The sequence below is a fragment of the Oryzias latipes genome, chromosome 1 (assembly GCF_053564925.1).
Source record: "Oryzias latipes strain Hd-rR chromosome 1, Olatipes_Hd-rR_3.1".
NCBI classification, from domain to species: Eukaryota; Metazoa; Chordata; class Actinopteri; order Beloniformes; family Adrianichthyidae; genus Oryzias; species Oryzias latipes.
Window position 1 is genome coordinate 37913867 of NC_136237.1, and position 16614 is coordinate 37930480.

At 39.3% G+C, this 16614-nt stretch overlaps 1 protein-coding gene across 19 annotated transcripts in view; it reads left to right on the plus strand.

Moving 5' to 3' along the window:
* tenm3 (teneurin transmembrane protein 3) overlaps positions 1-16614 on the plus strand; it is a 709086-nt gene that overhangs the window by 589411 nt on the left and 103061 nt on the right. For all 19 annotated transcript variants that reach the window (XM_078946824.1, XM_078946819.1, XM_078946845.1 and 16 more), the window contains 2 exons: positions 10072-10245; positions 10768-10832. In XM_078946824.1, coding sequence (XP_078802950.1) covers positions 10072-10245; positions 10768-10832 — 239 coding nt within the window. The remainder of the gene's footprint in view (positions 1-10071; positions 10246-10767; positions 10833-16614) is intronic.

The following is a 16614-nucleotide window of genomic DNA, read 5'->3' on the forward strand; positions in this document are numbered from 1 at the left end:
TACAAATCTACGATCATACCGGTCATTCGCAGGTTCCTAGAATGAGAGAATAGCCCATGGCGTTCACACTGGACAAGCAGGGAGGGGCTTCTTCTTCTTTTTCTGGCGCATGTCTGGGACCTGCATTTGGAAAAGGCTTGGTGCGAAATGTCGACGCAGTGTAAATCTCTTAAATCTCGCTCCGTGCTTTCTTTCATAGTTCTATTGCAATACATGAAAGCCTTGGTGTCACCGAATTCTGGGGGGGGCACAAACCACAATTATTAATTTATCTGCCATGATCAATTTTCAAATGGTTAAAAAGGATATTACCCGTTCGCCTCTGACAAATCCTATTCTCTGATTGGTCAGACTTCAACTGGCCACATGTTTTGTACGTATAGAGCCTGAAAATGGTTGTAGAAACTTTGTCGCTTGAACTTTTGAACATGGAAACGCAAAACACACATTCATGGACACTCACATAGACTTTTTCATTGAAAGTAGTCGCTTGAACGGTCAGGGCGGAGGGCGGTGTGAACGTAGCTTGAGGTGCATTAGGTGAAACACAAGTCCGTAAGTCAGACTTTGTTAGCTGCGTTCGCAGGTATTCTAAAACTTGTTTGTGACACGCTACATGTTAGCCATGTTGCCATAATCACAATACCTGTAACTCCCAATCTTGTTTGCAACACGTAGGAGAACAGACTGATACCAATTAACAAACTTTACTGTGACTACGCTAACTCCCAACGTCGTTAGTAACACATTAAAAAAAAATAAGTCTGACACAGCTAATCATTAGCCGCATTAGCGTATTTACGAAACCTCTTTTGTAACTCGTAAAACAACAGACTGACTTTTTGACAGAGCTCTGTTTACCTCTGAACATTGCTTCAACATCAGTAAGCATTACCAGTTTCAATCCATAAGGTTCTACGAATTATAAGGTGCACTGTTGTTTTTTGAAAAAAAACATTAACGCTTTTAAATCCGCCCTACAGTGTAGAAAATACGATAAGCAGTTTTGCTAATTTTTCAATGTAGGAGTGACTTTTTGATTTCATTTGTCGCTTTGTATGAAGGGACACTGAAAGCTTAAAACACTTCCTGTCTACACCTCCAGTGCAGCTCTGGCATGGCTCCACCAACATTTCCATCGCCGCTTACACTCTCATCTGACCATAACATCCTACTTTATAGTGAGATTTGTAAACAGAGCATATTTGACTAGTTTAAGCAGTCTTTACAGAGAGGGTCTTGACCCTAACGACCTATTTCATGGTGAGTTTGGGAAGAATCTGTGATCTTATTTACTTTCAGGGGCTTTCCAAGTTTCTTAAGAGTAAACATTAAAATGTCCCCAGGCATTTAGCTGAAACCAAAAGACGACCTCCGTCAAAGCTTCGCTTTCTTTTTCTTTTAGGACTCTTTAAGGAGCAGTGCGTTGACGTGAACGTTTTTAAGTTGGTGGCTGATAATTATGAAGATTTTTGCTGGACAAGTTGTGGTGTGAAAACAAAGAGGACAGCCTGACTCCAGCTGTATGAGTTTCAACAGTCCCGTCCTGTTCAAACACAGACTGTTCTCCACAGCTCCGTCAGCTGACATGCTATCAGATTTGCTTTTGTGGGTGCGGGCCTTTGTTTGTGTATTTCCATTTAATCTCTGCTGTCAAAACGGGCACCAACTGTCACATCTCTTCACCCCTTACTGCTCCTTTGACCCTCTTTAATAAAAGTAGATGCCCAGCTGTTTCTGTTCTTCAAAAGTGGGGATATAGAAAGCCATACTTTCTGAGATAAAGGGTTCTATATCATAGAAAATTAAGTGTGTCATAATGTTAGTTCCTCATAAAAAACAACCCCAAAGGGGTATGCTGCTCCATTGACGCATTGCTGAGCATAAAAACCTTCTTTCCGAGCACCAGCCCCTCCCAATCCAACGAAAATGAGAGGGTTCTCACATTGTGACGTAGATAAGTAAGGAACAGCCCCTTCCAAGCTAACACACACACACCCACTTTCTCCTAGCTAGTTGTCATTGGTCAAACACTTTTATTTTTACTGTACAAAATGTGCATCCACCATCGAAAAAGTTCAGATGTGTTTGTTGTCGTGGGCGAAACTCAGAAATGCTGCCGAGGCCGGCTCTAGGCTGACGTAATAAAATGAGCGGCACCCACCAGGAGGTGCTGGTTCCTCAGAGATCAAGTTGTTGAGGGTAGAACTATGACCTGCTAAAAAAATCTGTAGTGTGCCAAAGGTAATATATTATCATATATAGGGCTATAGTTTACTCTGAAAGGTTTAGAATCAGTATGATGTAGGTGAGTCTTTTTGTTCTTGTGGTTAAAATAATGCCATCCTCACATACAGACACACAATCACACACTGTTGTTATTAATATAAACTAAAGCAATTTAAATACCAAAAGATATTTAGCCCTTTAACCAGGGAGGTTTAGCTCCAGCGTTGACTTTGTTTCAACTACCATGATACTGTAACGGCAAGGCATGTTCACGACCACTTGCAATGAAAAGTTTATGTAAACGCACATATAGGTACATTTTGGGGTCCTGCATTCGAAACTCTCTTGTTGACGCGTCCCTATGCAAGTCCGTTTTCAGGCTCTACGTCCAAAATGTGTGTCCACTGATTAGGCCGTGAAAGTTAAAACCGCAGAACTTTGACCAATCAGGGACTTGGATTTGTTTGAGACATATGGTTAGCGTCATTTTTAAATACCGGAAGTACGAACTGTATGAAAATTGATCATAAAGGAGAAATTATTAATTGCATTTCTTTGCTCGGTCGGAGTTATATGACACCGAGACTTTTTGTATATCAAAATGGAGATTTGGGGGGGGGGACGCAACACATGCCCATGGTCTCCATAGCATAACTCTGCAACCGTTTACTCAAATATTGTAACTCTAGCGGACTGTTTAGTAGTGAAGTGCGTTTGCGAAGCAAATTTCTGACATTGTATATTTGTGCAAACCAATATGAAAAGCTGCTTTACTCTGCAACAAAATCAGCTAATTCATGTTGATTGTGTAAACGCTCAGAAAGCTACAATATGTCAAACAGTGTGCTTTATTTAGCTGTCGCTGGCAACATCTCCAGTGTTAAAGGATTAACTAGGTTGTATACATTTTTAGACATGGAAGTCAATGAGAAATTGCTCCATTCCAAAATTAGCATCTAGTGGTCATTCACGAAAATGCTATGTTTGATATTTCCAGTTTTGCTGCAATTTTGGAAACATATTGTGGATGCTTGGATTCATCATACGTCAGATCACTTAAATATCTGAGTGTTTTCATAGATTTATTACCCCCATAATCCCTTCCTGTGGATTATGGGGGTAATAAATCTGAAGTGGTCACTAAGCTGTGCACTTGTGATTGGATCACTGAGGACTCGAGGAAGCCCCAGGTGTGACCACCCTTTGAAGTTGTGAGTCAAAATGTCGTCACTTTTTTTTTTTTTGGGGGGAAATTTCCTCTCTGCTGTGGTTACAAGCTTGACTTCAAGGACACAAAATTAGAAAGAAGTGTACAGTCGCACACAGACACACAATTCTAAGACAGGCACTTTACAGATTCTGCTTCTTTCATCTTCCTCCTCCTTTTATCCACTTTTTCTTCATTTATCTTTCCATTTATCTTGTCTCTCTGCTCTCACCCTCTCTTTTATCTGTTACCTTTTCTTTCTCTCAGCCTTTCAGTTCAGCCTCTTTATAAAATGTGGTACATGTCTGACGCTCGACTGTGTCAAACAAAGTAGTTTCCATCTTTCAGTCATTGCATTCAGAGTTTAACATTACTGTCTTATAAACAGTCATAGCCACAACATTTATGTTAGAAAAACTGGGGGTTTTCTGCATGTATCACTGGACACTAGATACATTTTTTAGAAACATTTTTTATCTCAATATAGCTCAGTAATCAGCTGATTTGCCAGATTTAACCCCCCTTAAAAGTCAACTGAGATCATTTTTGTCAGGTAAAAGCTATTTATATAGTGTCAGTTTTTATATATTTCTGATGCAAGATATTTTGGAACAGTCTAAAATGATAACTGGTATGAAGCCCATTGAGATGGCTATTGTTGTAAATATTGGGCTATATCAATAAAATTGAATTGAATTGAATTAATGTCAAAGCTGTTGCCTTTGTCACAACTGACCTGTGGGTGGTTATGGACTGTTGAAAATGTAAAGATTGGAGTGAAAATGTCCTGCATATGCGACAGATCGTACCAAACGCTTCTCCAACAGGCAAAGTTAAGTAAGGCTGACGTAGGTTAGATGTCGGCACTTGGTATGGATTTGTCTTTTTTTAACCCCGTACCCTGTGCACTGCTCAACGGGCACATTTGGTGCTCCTTGCTTGCAGCCTGACTCTTAAATCAGGAAAATAAGCAGAGTGTAGTTTGTGTAGGATGGGCTACAGGCAATTACGTACCACTTGCACACCCAGTGTCTGTGCAGCATTTGTGCACGGCCAGGACCTCACAATGGGTTGGAGTGCAACTTACGGGCGCCGTATGACATAATCACCAGTACGTCACAAGTGGGTTGAACTTCCAATATTCTTACAAATACTTCACGATGCATTCGCCACACGCAATGAAAGACACACCTGTGCTCCTTTTATGATGCGGCCACTCCTCTCTACGACCCTCAATAGACCTGGACAATCCCAAAAACCTGCAGCACTCGTTCGGGATAAGTTGTTTTGCCAACATGCCATTTTTGAGAGGTTACATTCTCTATGTATATTGCCTTTTTTAGTCACTTATTTATTCTTTTTTTTTTTCTCTAGTTGTGTTTTCAAACATTCTTACTTTGGCAGTGTAACTTAACAACTCTGGACACTAAAATACATCTCTTGGGTTTTTTCATCCCCTCTTCAGAATTGTGCGCTTGAAATCCACATTATACCCATCTTAAAGTGAAGGGCATCAACAATGACTTCTTTAAACCTTTGTTGATATCATTCATTTGTGGTGCTACGTTAACACAAGATGCACATTAATGAACGCTCAGACTCAAACTCCCACTTTTGTAGAGGTGCTTGCCTTTGATCATCTTATCATATGCGTTTTATCTGCAGCATCTGACTGCAGATGTCTCAATCGTGTATGTGGAAGTGGCAAAGGGGCACATAACATTTACGCGCTGCTTCTCAATTGGTTCAGGTTTCTGCAGTAAAAGGGCATGAAAATTCCAATGAAAATTGTGTTTTAATGTGTTTTCAACTTGTTCTTGTAGCATTTTTCTCACGCTAGAGGACCTACATAAAGTCATTTATGATTAAAACTGTTTTTCTGAGTATCTCTTTATTCAAATTGTGATGGATCAGGAGGAGATGAAAATCTGCGCCTTGAAAAAGCTCAGGTTTGTGACACAGCGACTGCCAAGGGCCAAAGTCTCCCTTCTCCGGATCCACTTGCAGACAAATAGATCCATTGGCGTCTTTTTTTGTCTTTGCCTGAGCTGGCATCTGGCTCAGAACTATACTGCTGGATATGTCCTATATTGTTCACAGTTTTATTTTCTACAATAATGTTAGCTTGAGCTTGTGAGGGACTACAATCTAGCAGGAGAAAGTGTAAACAAAAGGATGATGGAAACAGTCCCGCCCACAACTTGGAAATGAATTTCTGATAAGCTCCTGCTGCTCTGTAGAAAATATGTCTCTAAAAAAACGACACAGCTTTTTGATTTTGACTAAAAACTGCACAATTATAATTGAAAGACCGCTGGGAACGGTTTCATAATTGAAGAAAGTATAATTGGAGTGGGCCTTTAAATATAATATGCAATCAACTGTTTTAGTTTCTCGATGTAGAAAGCTGCTAATTATTTGAGGATTTTTATAATATTTTAAAGTGTAAATCCATTGAAATTCAAAAGTGTTCTTCATCTTTTTTCAGGGAACAGATGATCTCTCCAAGGCTTACTATTCAACAAATTGCACTTCTTGTTTTTTTTTTCTGCAAGCTGTGGTTTCAAATCATTTTAAGAACTTTAATCAGAAGTCATATTTATTCATTTAATTTCTTCTGATGTTCGACATGTCTATCTCCCTCTTTCTCTCTTCTCATCTTGCTTACTGGCAGGTATTAATTGAGGGGACCTTGTTATAATAGGTTCTAATTGTTAATCACACAGCTTGTTCGAGAGCAGTCTAATTGTAATTATAGATGGTTGTTAGCCAGGGACCTGTCATTAATTAGACATTATGACCTTGGTAATTGCTGCAGGCATACATATGTGTGCCAGTAATTTTCCCAAGCCCCTTTTCTTGGAATAGCAGGCTTTTCTAAAGAAAAAGGGGGCTTTCATGAGGAAAGTCATATCATTTTCATTCAAATTTGGCGCAGCCCATTGGCCTTTGCTTGGCCAGCTCTAAAGAAATCATAACAAGTACTGCCTGGTTTTAGGCAAATCAGATAATTGCACATCAGTCAGTGATTAGATCATTCGCTGCTTCAGTTTCTGAACAAATCGTGTTGTTTTTTTTTCTAACCTGCTTGAAATTCAGGGTAAAGGTGACAGCTTACAGCTGTCCACATTTACAAGTACATTTCATTTAATCTAGTATTACTGATCCGTATTAGGACAGACGGTGCCCTATAAATACATCAACTCCAGTTCCCAAACGTTGCATGACCTTTAAAGGGTTTAATCTCCCAATATGAAAATAGTTTAGGAAAACTGTGGAACTAAATTCAAGGCAGCTGTGGAATCACTTTTCGTTTCTCGCAGTGTCAAAAATCTGTATTTTTCACACAACAGGTGTTTGATCATTATCGATAGTGGAGAATAATTCTGGCACAGAAAGCAGGAGATGTTTGTGTTTCAGATAAGATATCTTAAAAAGAGAGGGAAAAAATGCATGTCACAGGATTCATTTGTCATGGTAATGAGCTGAAGAAATCTCAGCCACCCGTCTGTACACACACCTGCAGAGGAGTGAAGAGTGAGTCACAGCTGTCGTGGGAGCTCCACTTTAAATCCACAGGAGGAGCTTTGTATGCTTAAAGTCAGCTGCAGATTTTTAGCTGTTATTAAAAAATGAAGCTCTTGGAATTGGTTCATTTTTAAGCCATACTTGGAATACAAAATCAACATATTTTTCTCCTGGTGTCACAGAAAAAATATTAGAAAAATAAAGGTCCATTTGCTCATGGATGTCATTTTTTTAGACTATGTGAACTTTGATGACAAAACTATGTTTGAAGAATCACAGAATTCTTCAGTGGAGAGTTTTTTTGTCTTTGTTTTTTTTCTCATTGCAGAAACACAGTAGATGTTGAAGTGTATTGAATTTTCTAAAAGAAACTGTCAAACAGGAACATTTAGTTTATAAATCACTTTTAGCGCAAAGCAAAAATGATAAAGCTGCCCTCCTAATACCACCAAACATGTTTCATATAGTTTATTTTATTGAATGTAATCATATTAAAAGGCAACCATTCAAAGCGGTCCTGACACTTGAGATGCATAATTTTAGTCATATTCATCCATCACGACTGAGTTTTAATACCTCATCGTCTGTTTCACATTTGTTTTAGACATACCTGTTAAACCTCAAACGTCTCTTAAGGAGTAAATGTGAAAAATTAGTTTCTCCTTTGGTTTTACCTTTCATGGTTTTGCTTTTTGTTTAATTTTCAGTTTTCTTGGCCAAAAAAAGTCCTGACGCGCCATAGATTACATTTCAAAGCTGTATTTAGTCACAAGTGAGGGATGTTTAAAAGAGCAGCTATAAATATCGTTTTCCATAAAATGCACCACAGGTAAGGGCCCCCCCCTTTTTTTTTTACTTTTAAAGCCCTAAACCTTTGCTCTCTTTACCCCTATTGAAAAATGGAAGAGCTTTAGATAAGAGGAATGGTCGTTTTGTAGAATGTGATCTGAAAGTACTCTGAAGATATTGTTTTAAATAAAAACAGGCGCAACAGGTAATAAAAACGGAGCAGTAAGACTGAGCCTGGACATCCGGAAGATATCAGAAGTCCAAATGTCTGTGAAATGATTGCTGCACTGGTTCTGACCTTCAGTCTGGCATATGTGTGTGCGTGTGTGTGTGTGTGTGTATGTGTGTGGGGTATAAAACAAAATTGAAAAACTCTGGTAATGTAACATCAGAGAAATACCAGCAGCTTAGCGTCGTGCATTTTGGGCTCAGATGATGATCACTCTTCTGAAGTATCCGTCATAAATTGGAGAAGAGGTCTGGCCTTCCGGGGAAAGGAACTTTCTAATTTACGTTTTTAGGGCTCACTTACTTCCTCGCTGAAACCACTTGAAGATGGAAGAGGAGGGGTTGGGGGAGGGGGGTGCTGGACAGAATTGTATGATTAACGTGTTTGCTTTGGTACACTGCTTGTAGTTAATGCCTGGATTGCAACTGGCTGTGTGCAGGAGAAAAATGGGTAAACATGCACAGGGCACACAGGTGACCTGTGTTACATTTTAAGATCGTAGACCGCTAGGCAAGCTTGTAGTGCGAAAATGTTAAGACACATTTTTTCCTACGGTAATGCTGCAGGCGACAGGTTGTAGCAAACACTTACACATCACACAAGAGTAAATAATGGTGAAGTAGGTGAAACACAGGTGTGTTATACAGATTTTTCATTTTTTCAGTCCCCTTCCAAACTCTGCCCACTGCGTAAAGGGGCCGTTAGTGCTGTTTAAGCGATAAATGCAAGCACCTTGCACACCTGTAGTGCGCTCCTTGTTTGCAGCCTGACTGTTACAAAAAAGGAAATTAGTCAATCAGAGTGTAGTTTGTGTGGGCATCCAATTGGCACTTATATATTACGTGCACACCCATTTGCTCATCATTTGAACACCGTCATTAAGGAGTCAGTGGACGCATCCTTACTAGGAGTGAAGCGCAACCGTGCAAAACAGCATCACCCATACATCTGAAGTACAGGTGATGCTGTACTTACATTTTTCTTAGAAATATTTTACAATACCCTTACCACATGCACAACAATGGTACGTTCCACTTTCATGACTTCCCTTAAGGGGGACATACAAGCCACAAGGGAACGTCAAGAAAAACCTACACTCACCTTCAGATGAGAGTGCACCTATCTACAACTTGTCCACGGGCCCTGCAGCGCCCGTGCACGTCAACCCCCGTACGTGTGCATGTCACTAAGGCATAAGGTTGTACTTCAAAATCTTTCTTTCCCCTGCATAACATCTTTTATCTAACTGGTGCTAACCTAATCCTCGTTTCCACTGAGCGGTATGGTATTTTGAGCATGAATGGACCCATTAAGCTGGACCAAACCGTACTCTTTTGGGTTCCCGTTGGTTGTAGGTCCAGAGAAAAATGGAACAGACTGGTTAGGGGGGAGCTACTGCTGATTGTTCATTACAACAAAAGAAAGTGCCAAGGAAGCGGCTGTATTCCTCTTCTCTGCCCGCAATCTTCTCTCAAACATTAAAGTACCAAAAGCCAAGTGGAAAAATACAAGCTGATGATGTTAGTGTCACCACGCAGGCACCTTGACGTTCCAACCTTAAGTGAATTGCCTTGACCTTTCTAAACCGAACCAGACCGTACCGTACCACTCAAAAACTAGGCTTAAGTTAGCACCAGTTAGATAAAAGTAGTTATGGAGGGAAATAAGAATTTTGAGAATCTTTCTCCCAGCAGACACCGATGTTTTTGTGGCTGTGTGCTGAAATGATGCGATTTCTCAGCAGTCAACGCAGTCCAAGCTTAAAATCAGACGTTTTCTGGTCACCCACCAAGCAAACTGCATTCCTGGTGATTGGTTCCATTACTTTTTCTAGCTGTTATTTCCTGTCAGTACCAAAAGCTTAAACACTGCGCAGGATTCCATATCTTATTTCAGCTCAAGCGGCGTCTAAAACTTTGCAAGCTAATAACGGTGTTGATTCAAAGGACGGCCTCCCAACATGCAGCTCAGAGTTGCGGCAATAACACCAGAGGATGCAGTTCATTCAGTTCAGCTCATTATCTACTGATTCAAACAACAACACACTTAATCATAACTAATTCGCACTTTTTTTTTTCTCACCTTCCAGGCACTTTCTCTTTAAAACAGGCACAGGCACCACCCCCCTCTTCTCCACAGCCACTCCCGGCTACACTATGGCGACAGGCTCCGTATACTCCCCTCCCACCAGGCCTTTGCCAAGGAATACCCTTTCCCGTTCTGCCTTTAAGTTCAAGAAGTCCTCCAAGTATTGCTCCTGGCGGTAAGCTGGCTCTTTACTCATCTTATAATCTCTGCTGATTTCTACCATCTGTCCAATTGCAGAATTAAACATATTAAAGAACTTGGTTTTAGAAATTTTTGGAGGAAACGCGTGCTTCAATTTATGCTAGCCATATTGGAAATATTTTCCATTTTGTAATGATGTTTTTAGGTTAACACTTGTTTGCTTGAGTAAACAAACTTCCTGCTAGATGGTTGTGAAATGATGGAAAAGTGGTGCAAACACACAACTGTGTGATCTTCTGATGCAGCTGTGATTCGACAACAGCATTGAAACCAGAGCTGCTGCAGAACTCCGCTTTAAATGTTCCTTTTAAAATAATCTGATCTCAGATCAACAAGCCTGACATTTAGAGACCTTTCCAAGACTGTTGGGGACATTTCTGATGTGACAGTTCAAAGAGTACCAGAGATGTATTGTAAACAGCTCTGGTTTCTTCACCTGTATTAAAGAAATGTGACAGATTCCACATCAGAGATCGTCTTGTTTTCCTTTTCTCAGATGCACCGCCCTCAGTGCAGTCGGTCTGTCAGTCCTGCTCTCCGTCCTGCTTTGTTACTGCATAGGTAAGTGGAAACGCACAAACAGAGCTCGAAACAATAAACCACCACGGGTTCAGACAACACGACATTGACTTAAATTTATTTGAATTCATTTATTATTAGATTTGTAGTATAGAGATGCTACAAAACAGCATTCCCATGTAGCATTTTTCCCTAAAAGAGCTTTTTTTTTCTACAAAAATGAGAGTCACAAAAATGAGATATGAGAAAAATAAAGTTAATTTTAAAATGTTAATGAAACAATTTAAAAACGCAGAGGCAGATGAAAAGGATAAAAACACAAATCAGATCAGGCCATTAAAACATTTGTACAGCGCTGCTGCTGGTTCAACCAAGGTTCAGTTTATTTCTTAAAAAGGCCAAAACTGGTGGCAGAACAATGCAAAAAGGAACCTCTTTGTTTCAATAAAAGTTCTTAATGATGAAAAAGGTGTTTTTAACATGTTCTTGTAGAATTTTTCTCTTGATGGAGGACATACCGTATATTAAGAGAATTAAGCTTCATATTGCATTTCTGAGTATTTCTTTATTCAAATCATTGTGAATCAGATGCAGATGAAAAAATTCTGTTTAAAAGAAAAGCTTGTACGGTATTTGTGACATAGAAACTACAATCGGTGGGCCACAAGCCCCCTGCTTAGCTACATTCACATGCATCCACCTGCAGACAAATGGATGTCTCTGTTTTCCTCGTCTGAGCGGGAATGTGGCTCAAAACTGTACGGCTGGATAGCTCCGATATTGCTCGCCATTTTCGTGGCACCTGTAATGTTAAACTGGGATCGTGAGGGGCTGTAAGCCAGCGGTAGAGCATGTAAACAGAGGGATGACTAAAGGTGGAAGCGGGCTTACTCTGCGCCTATAGTCCCGCCCATAACTCTGAGTCACTCCTGCCACTCTGCTGAAACTATGTCCAAGAAAACAACACAGATTGTTTGATTTTGGCTTAAGAACGACATAATCATAATTAAAATACCACGGAGAACGATTTACAATAGATTAAAAAAAGGATCAGAGTGAGACTTTAAAAGTTTACACGTCAGTTCTTTAAAACATTTAACGATCATTTAAAAAAACTGTAATTGATAAAATTAGTAAATGTCAAAATGTTTAACTTTAATCAAATGTGATAAAAATTCGTATTTAATTTGGTTTTAGATCTAGAATTTTCAGTTCCTTATTGTAAAGACTCTCCGTCAGTTTAAGTGGATTGTGGATTGGATTGTGACCATACAGTGACTCCATAAATCAAGTGGGAAAAGATCAAAGAGTTTAAAAATGTCCAATCACTTTTAGGCGTCAGACATTGTCTTATTGGTTTAACACTGTTCCAGCAGTGTCAATATGAAGCCAACTCCTTTATTACACATTTTGGTCCAATAAGGCTGTTGTGGCTGTAGTTTACTTGGCTTTCTGCCAGTCAGTTAGTCAGGGGTTTAAATCCCAGCTTTCACAGTCATTCTGTCCTTGGGCAAGACATTTACCCCACACTACGCTTAAATGTCAGACCCCTCCAAAAATCATCTGCTAAATTACTAGATCTAACCTAAATGCTAACATTTGTAGCAATTGACCAAAACACTAAAATGTATTCTTATTTTTTTTCGATTTGATTTTGATTTTTTGATTTGCAATTATTTATTTCAAGCCATCAAATAAAGAATAATTCACAAAAACATTACAATCATCATAGGGTTGTGCCGATGGACGATATCATCGTCCATCGTGATGGGTGACTGACATCCCGATGGAGAGACCACCATCGTGATGCCACGCCCCCGCCACGTTGCGCGTCGACACCATAAGCCGCGGTTACATGTACAAAATATCCTGATGGGATCAATGGTCGGATTAGAATCCAACCGTGTACATGGGCCCAGAAAAATGTTTTCAGAATATAAAAACGTTCACTAAGGTCACAATTTCGGTCGGAATAAATCATTCGCACACGCGCAGTATTCGCACATGCGCAGTTTGAAAACCGGAAGAGGATCCAACTTCCGCCGAGCGGCTTTTTTTCCAAACTTTATTGAAGGTAACAATTCAATTCAAAACGATAACAGCGCCGAGCGGCTATATACATTGACATGTCAGCTCGGTAAAATACGAGACGATCTTCTAAACGTGCTTTTAATAATGTTACGGTTATTATGAAACACCTGTTAGCTCATCATTTGAATTTTAATCCGTGTGGTCAGTGCTTTTTCTGAACGTAGCCAGGATTAGCAGTATGCTAACACACGGGCTAACAACATTAGCTTTGGAGCTGCGGGACGGATCGCAGTCTTAAATCTCCCACACATACCGCTCATGTACCCCCCCCCCCCCTTCCCATCAAACACAAAGCTGTAAATCCGCACTCCGCCGGTCCACTCCGCTAAGTGCGGGAGTGGACTACTTCTTTTCTATTTTGCTTGTTACTTTTTCTGTTAAAGTCACTTCCCTCAGTTTATACTGGATCATCGCGGACCATTAGTTAACCATTAGTTGGGAAATAAAATGAAAAAAGCAAAATAACGAATAGCAGTTATATAAGAACGAAAAATGTAAAAATACCCCCCCCCCCCCCCCCCCCCCCCCCGACGATGTCATCGTCCATCCCGATGGTTGACAGCAAACATCGTCAACGGCCAAATTAGGGGACATCGCCCAACCCTAAATCATCAGTTATACATTCATTCAATGACATATCAAACTTAGGATAATTAAAAATAAAATTAAATATTGCTTGAAAGGCAGTGGCAGGAAGCGAATTTATATAATCCCACCCCAGTTCTACTGTAACCATTTTATTACATGATTTATCATTATCCAGTTCATAACTTTTATCAGACAGAATTAAGAATCCTAAAGTGTCAATAAAGCACATGACAAGACTAACTATTTTAGAAATCAGCATGGCAAATGCAGATCAGTTATCTAAAATATGCAGATTGTGTTACTTATAAAAACCATGTATATGATTAAAAAATAACACTATATCAGTAAAATAGACATAACACTATTTCAAAAATCTTCATAGCAAAAATTGATCAAGTATCAAAAGTTAAAAGTATGTGCAAATTTTCTTTCATTAGGGAAAATCATGAATCAATTTTTTTGGAGCAAGTGAAGTAATATGATTAGAAATCAACCAATTTATTCATCTTCAATAATTGATTAAGCTTTTTTTTTAATTATTATTATAAGGTAATGGTGTGAAATAAAATAAAAAAGGGTCCATAATCTGTCGAATGACCAAGGTTGGTATTTCTTCTTCTGCTGATTAACAGCCGTTCTTCTGGGTTTAAACAGAGTTTATAGTTCTCTTCGATGTTATGTCAGCAGACATTAGAGTATAAATTAAATGCTGTGCAGGGGACAATAGAAGGCAATCAAACAGTTCAGAGAATAAAATCTGTGCTTTCTTGGTTGCAAAATCTAGAACTCTGATTGTCTTGACCTGCTGCCCTCAGAGAACTGATGCAACACAACTCAGTCAACATCAGTGGACATGTCAGGCTTGATTCTGTGGAGCCACAGAGATAAAAAGCTCGTAGATTATAGCCAATGGTCGCCACTTTTTATGTGGTGTTGTTCATTGGTAACAACAGTAGTGCTGCGCTGCCACAAAAGGCTGCACACTGTGTGATGAAAAACTGCCGTTAGCTTGGATCGCATGTGAAGAAAACAGTATCAGATGTGCAGCATCAGATCTAAGCAGACTTGGACCTGGTTTTTACTCTGCTGGTTCATGAAGGCTCATGGGAAGTCTTTGTTTCTTCAAAGAGTTTCTCAGAGCAAAATCTCTGTTCATTTTCACAGAATTTTTGCCTATCAAAACAAAATTATAACTGTTTTAAAATGTGTTAGAATCTTGTGAATTAATGAATTAATAAAGACATTTTAATTATTATCACCACTTAATGGAGTGCGATGTTCGTTCTCTTTTTTTTATTGTAAACAGGATTTTTTTTAAGTAAAGTCCAGCAGTCAGCATCAGTGCAAAACTGTTCACCTTTTATTTTTACTTGGTTTGAAACCACCCATTGAAATTGACAGTTTTGTAAATGTTGTAATTTACATATTAATATGATTCTCATTCCTTCAACTGACCTCTGATTGAGAACAACAAAATTCAGGCAGGTCTTTTATTGTCATTTCTGACAATAAAAGACCATTTCTATTCGAATTGAAAGACCTTAAATTTTCTGATTTATTGATAAACAGATTTTTTTTAGGGTTTTTATCTGTGTCTATAGAAGGACTTGAAATCTCGTACTAAAATCAAATCGCACTTCTAGTATCATTGCATCCCTACAGAAAACCATGTTATTTGCTGAGTCACATGGAGGAAATCCATTTTTTATATTATATATTCTAGTCAAACAGACAAAAACTTTTGAAGATGGGTCTTTTGTTTTATATTTCATTTCTGTCCCAGCAGTTGGATTGAAATGCTGAAAAGGAGCCCCTGGAATGCAGCTCAAAATGGCAAACAGTTCAGTATTAGTCAGTGTAAACCCAGTGGACTCCTTGGGTTTATGGAGGGAGTTTATGAAGAAGCCCTTTTCCCCTCTGCATTGCATTAAAATTGCTTCTTCCTATAATGTTTATGGAGACAGAAAGGAAGGATTGAGAGAAAAAAAGTCAAGTGGAGGAAAGGTGCTATTTTTTAAAGGTCATTGATTCCCACAATGAACCAAAGCAATTATAACTGGAGCTCAGATGGTCCTTGGACTTGGAAATATCTTGCCATAGGCTAGTCTGCGTGTCAGTATGGACAGATTTGTCAATAAACATTTAGGTGTCATTTTGAGTGTTTGTCTTCGGCACCCAGATGCAGGATTTTTCGATTTTTTTTTTCATTCAAACCATCTGTTGTGGGCTTCCTGGGATTCTGTGATTGACAAACCTACACTACAGCACACACACACACACACACACACACACACATGCATCACACAGGAGGTGAGCAGACTACCGTGAAAACAAAGATTCCCACATTGGAGACACACATCATAAACACGTATCAGCGCTTGTGTGCATTCATAGATAGATGTTCTTCCGGATACCCATGCTGTCATTTTTGTTATTGGCACATACATCTAGCTGAGAAACAAACACAGTGCCTCTGTTTTGGACAGCTGACATACTGATATATGAAATAACATTCCCTCCATGTCTCTTCTTGATTGTTTGTCTGCAGTGTGCAGTCACTTCAGAAAAATTTATGTGGTTTCTTAATGTCATTTTTTCTTCTTTTGAACACTAATATGTAGTTGTGACCCAAACTTTGCAAACATGACCATAGAGGAACAGAACACTATAATGTTTGACTTTTTCTGTACACTACCCAATCACTTCTACTGAAAAACAACTTAAGGCAGCCTGTACCATTACTCCAGGATGGGGATGGGCCTGTGGCAATTTAAGCTTCTTATGCAACCACAATGTCATTAAGACCACCACAAACGCCACGCCAAATTCAGCCAAGAGGTCCTGTCTGCAGACAACAACATGGCGCCCAGACATCATTAGCCGGAACCGTATGCTCACATCGTGTCCCCCTCTCTCCAACTCGGTCGAAAAATACTCTTTAAAGGCTAATTCCACTGGGGACCCTACCAGTTATGGAGTCTTTTTTGTCTGTTTTAAGCTTTAAAATTTTAACACCAGACATGACTCTGTCAACGCATTGAAAAATTTAAAGTTGTTGAAGGAATGGAAACAGTTGTACCAGTATTACAAATCAGAACACTTTTTTTTTAATATCCTTTTTGAAAAGATTAAAATGATTAAGGTT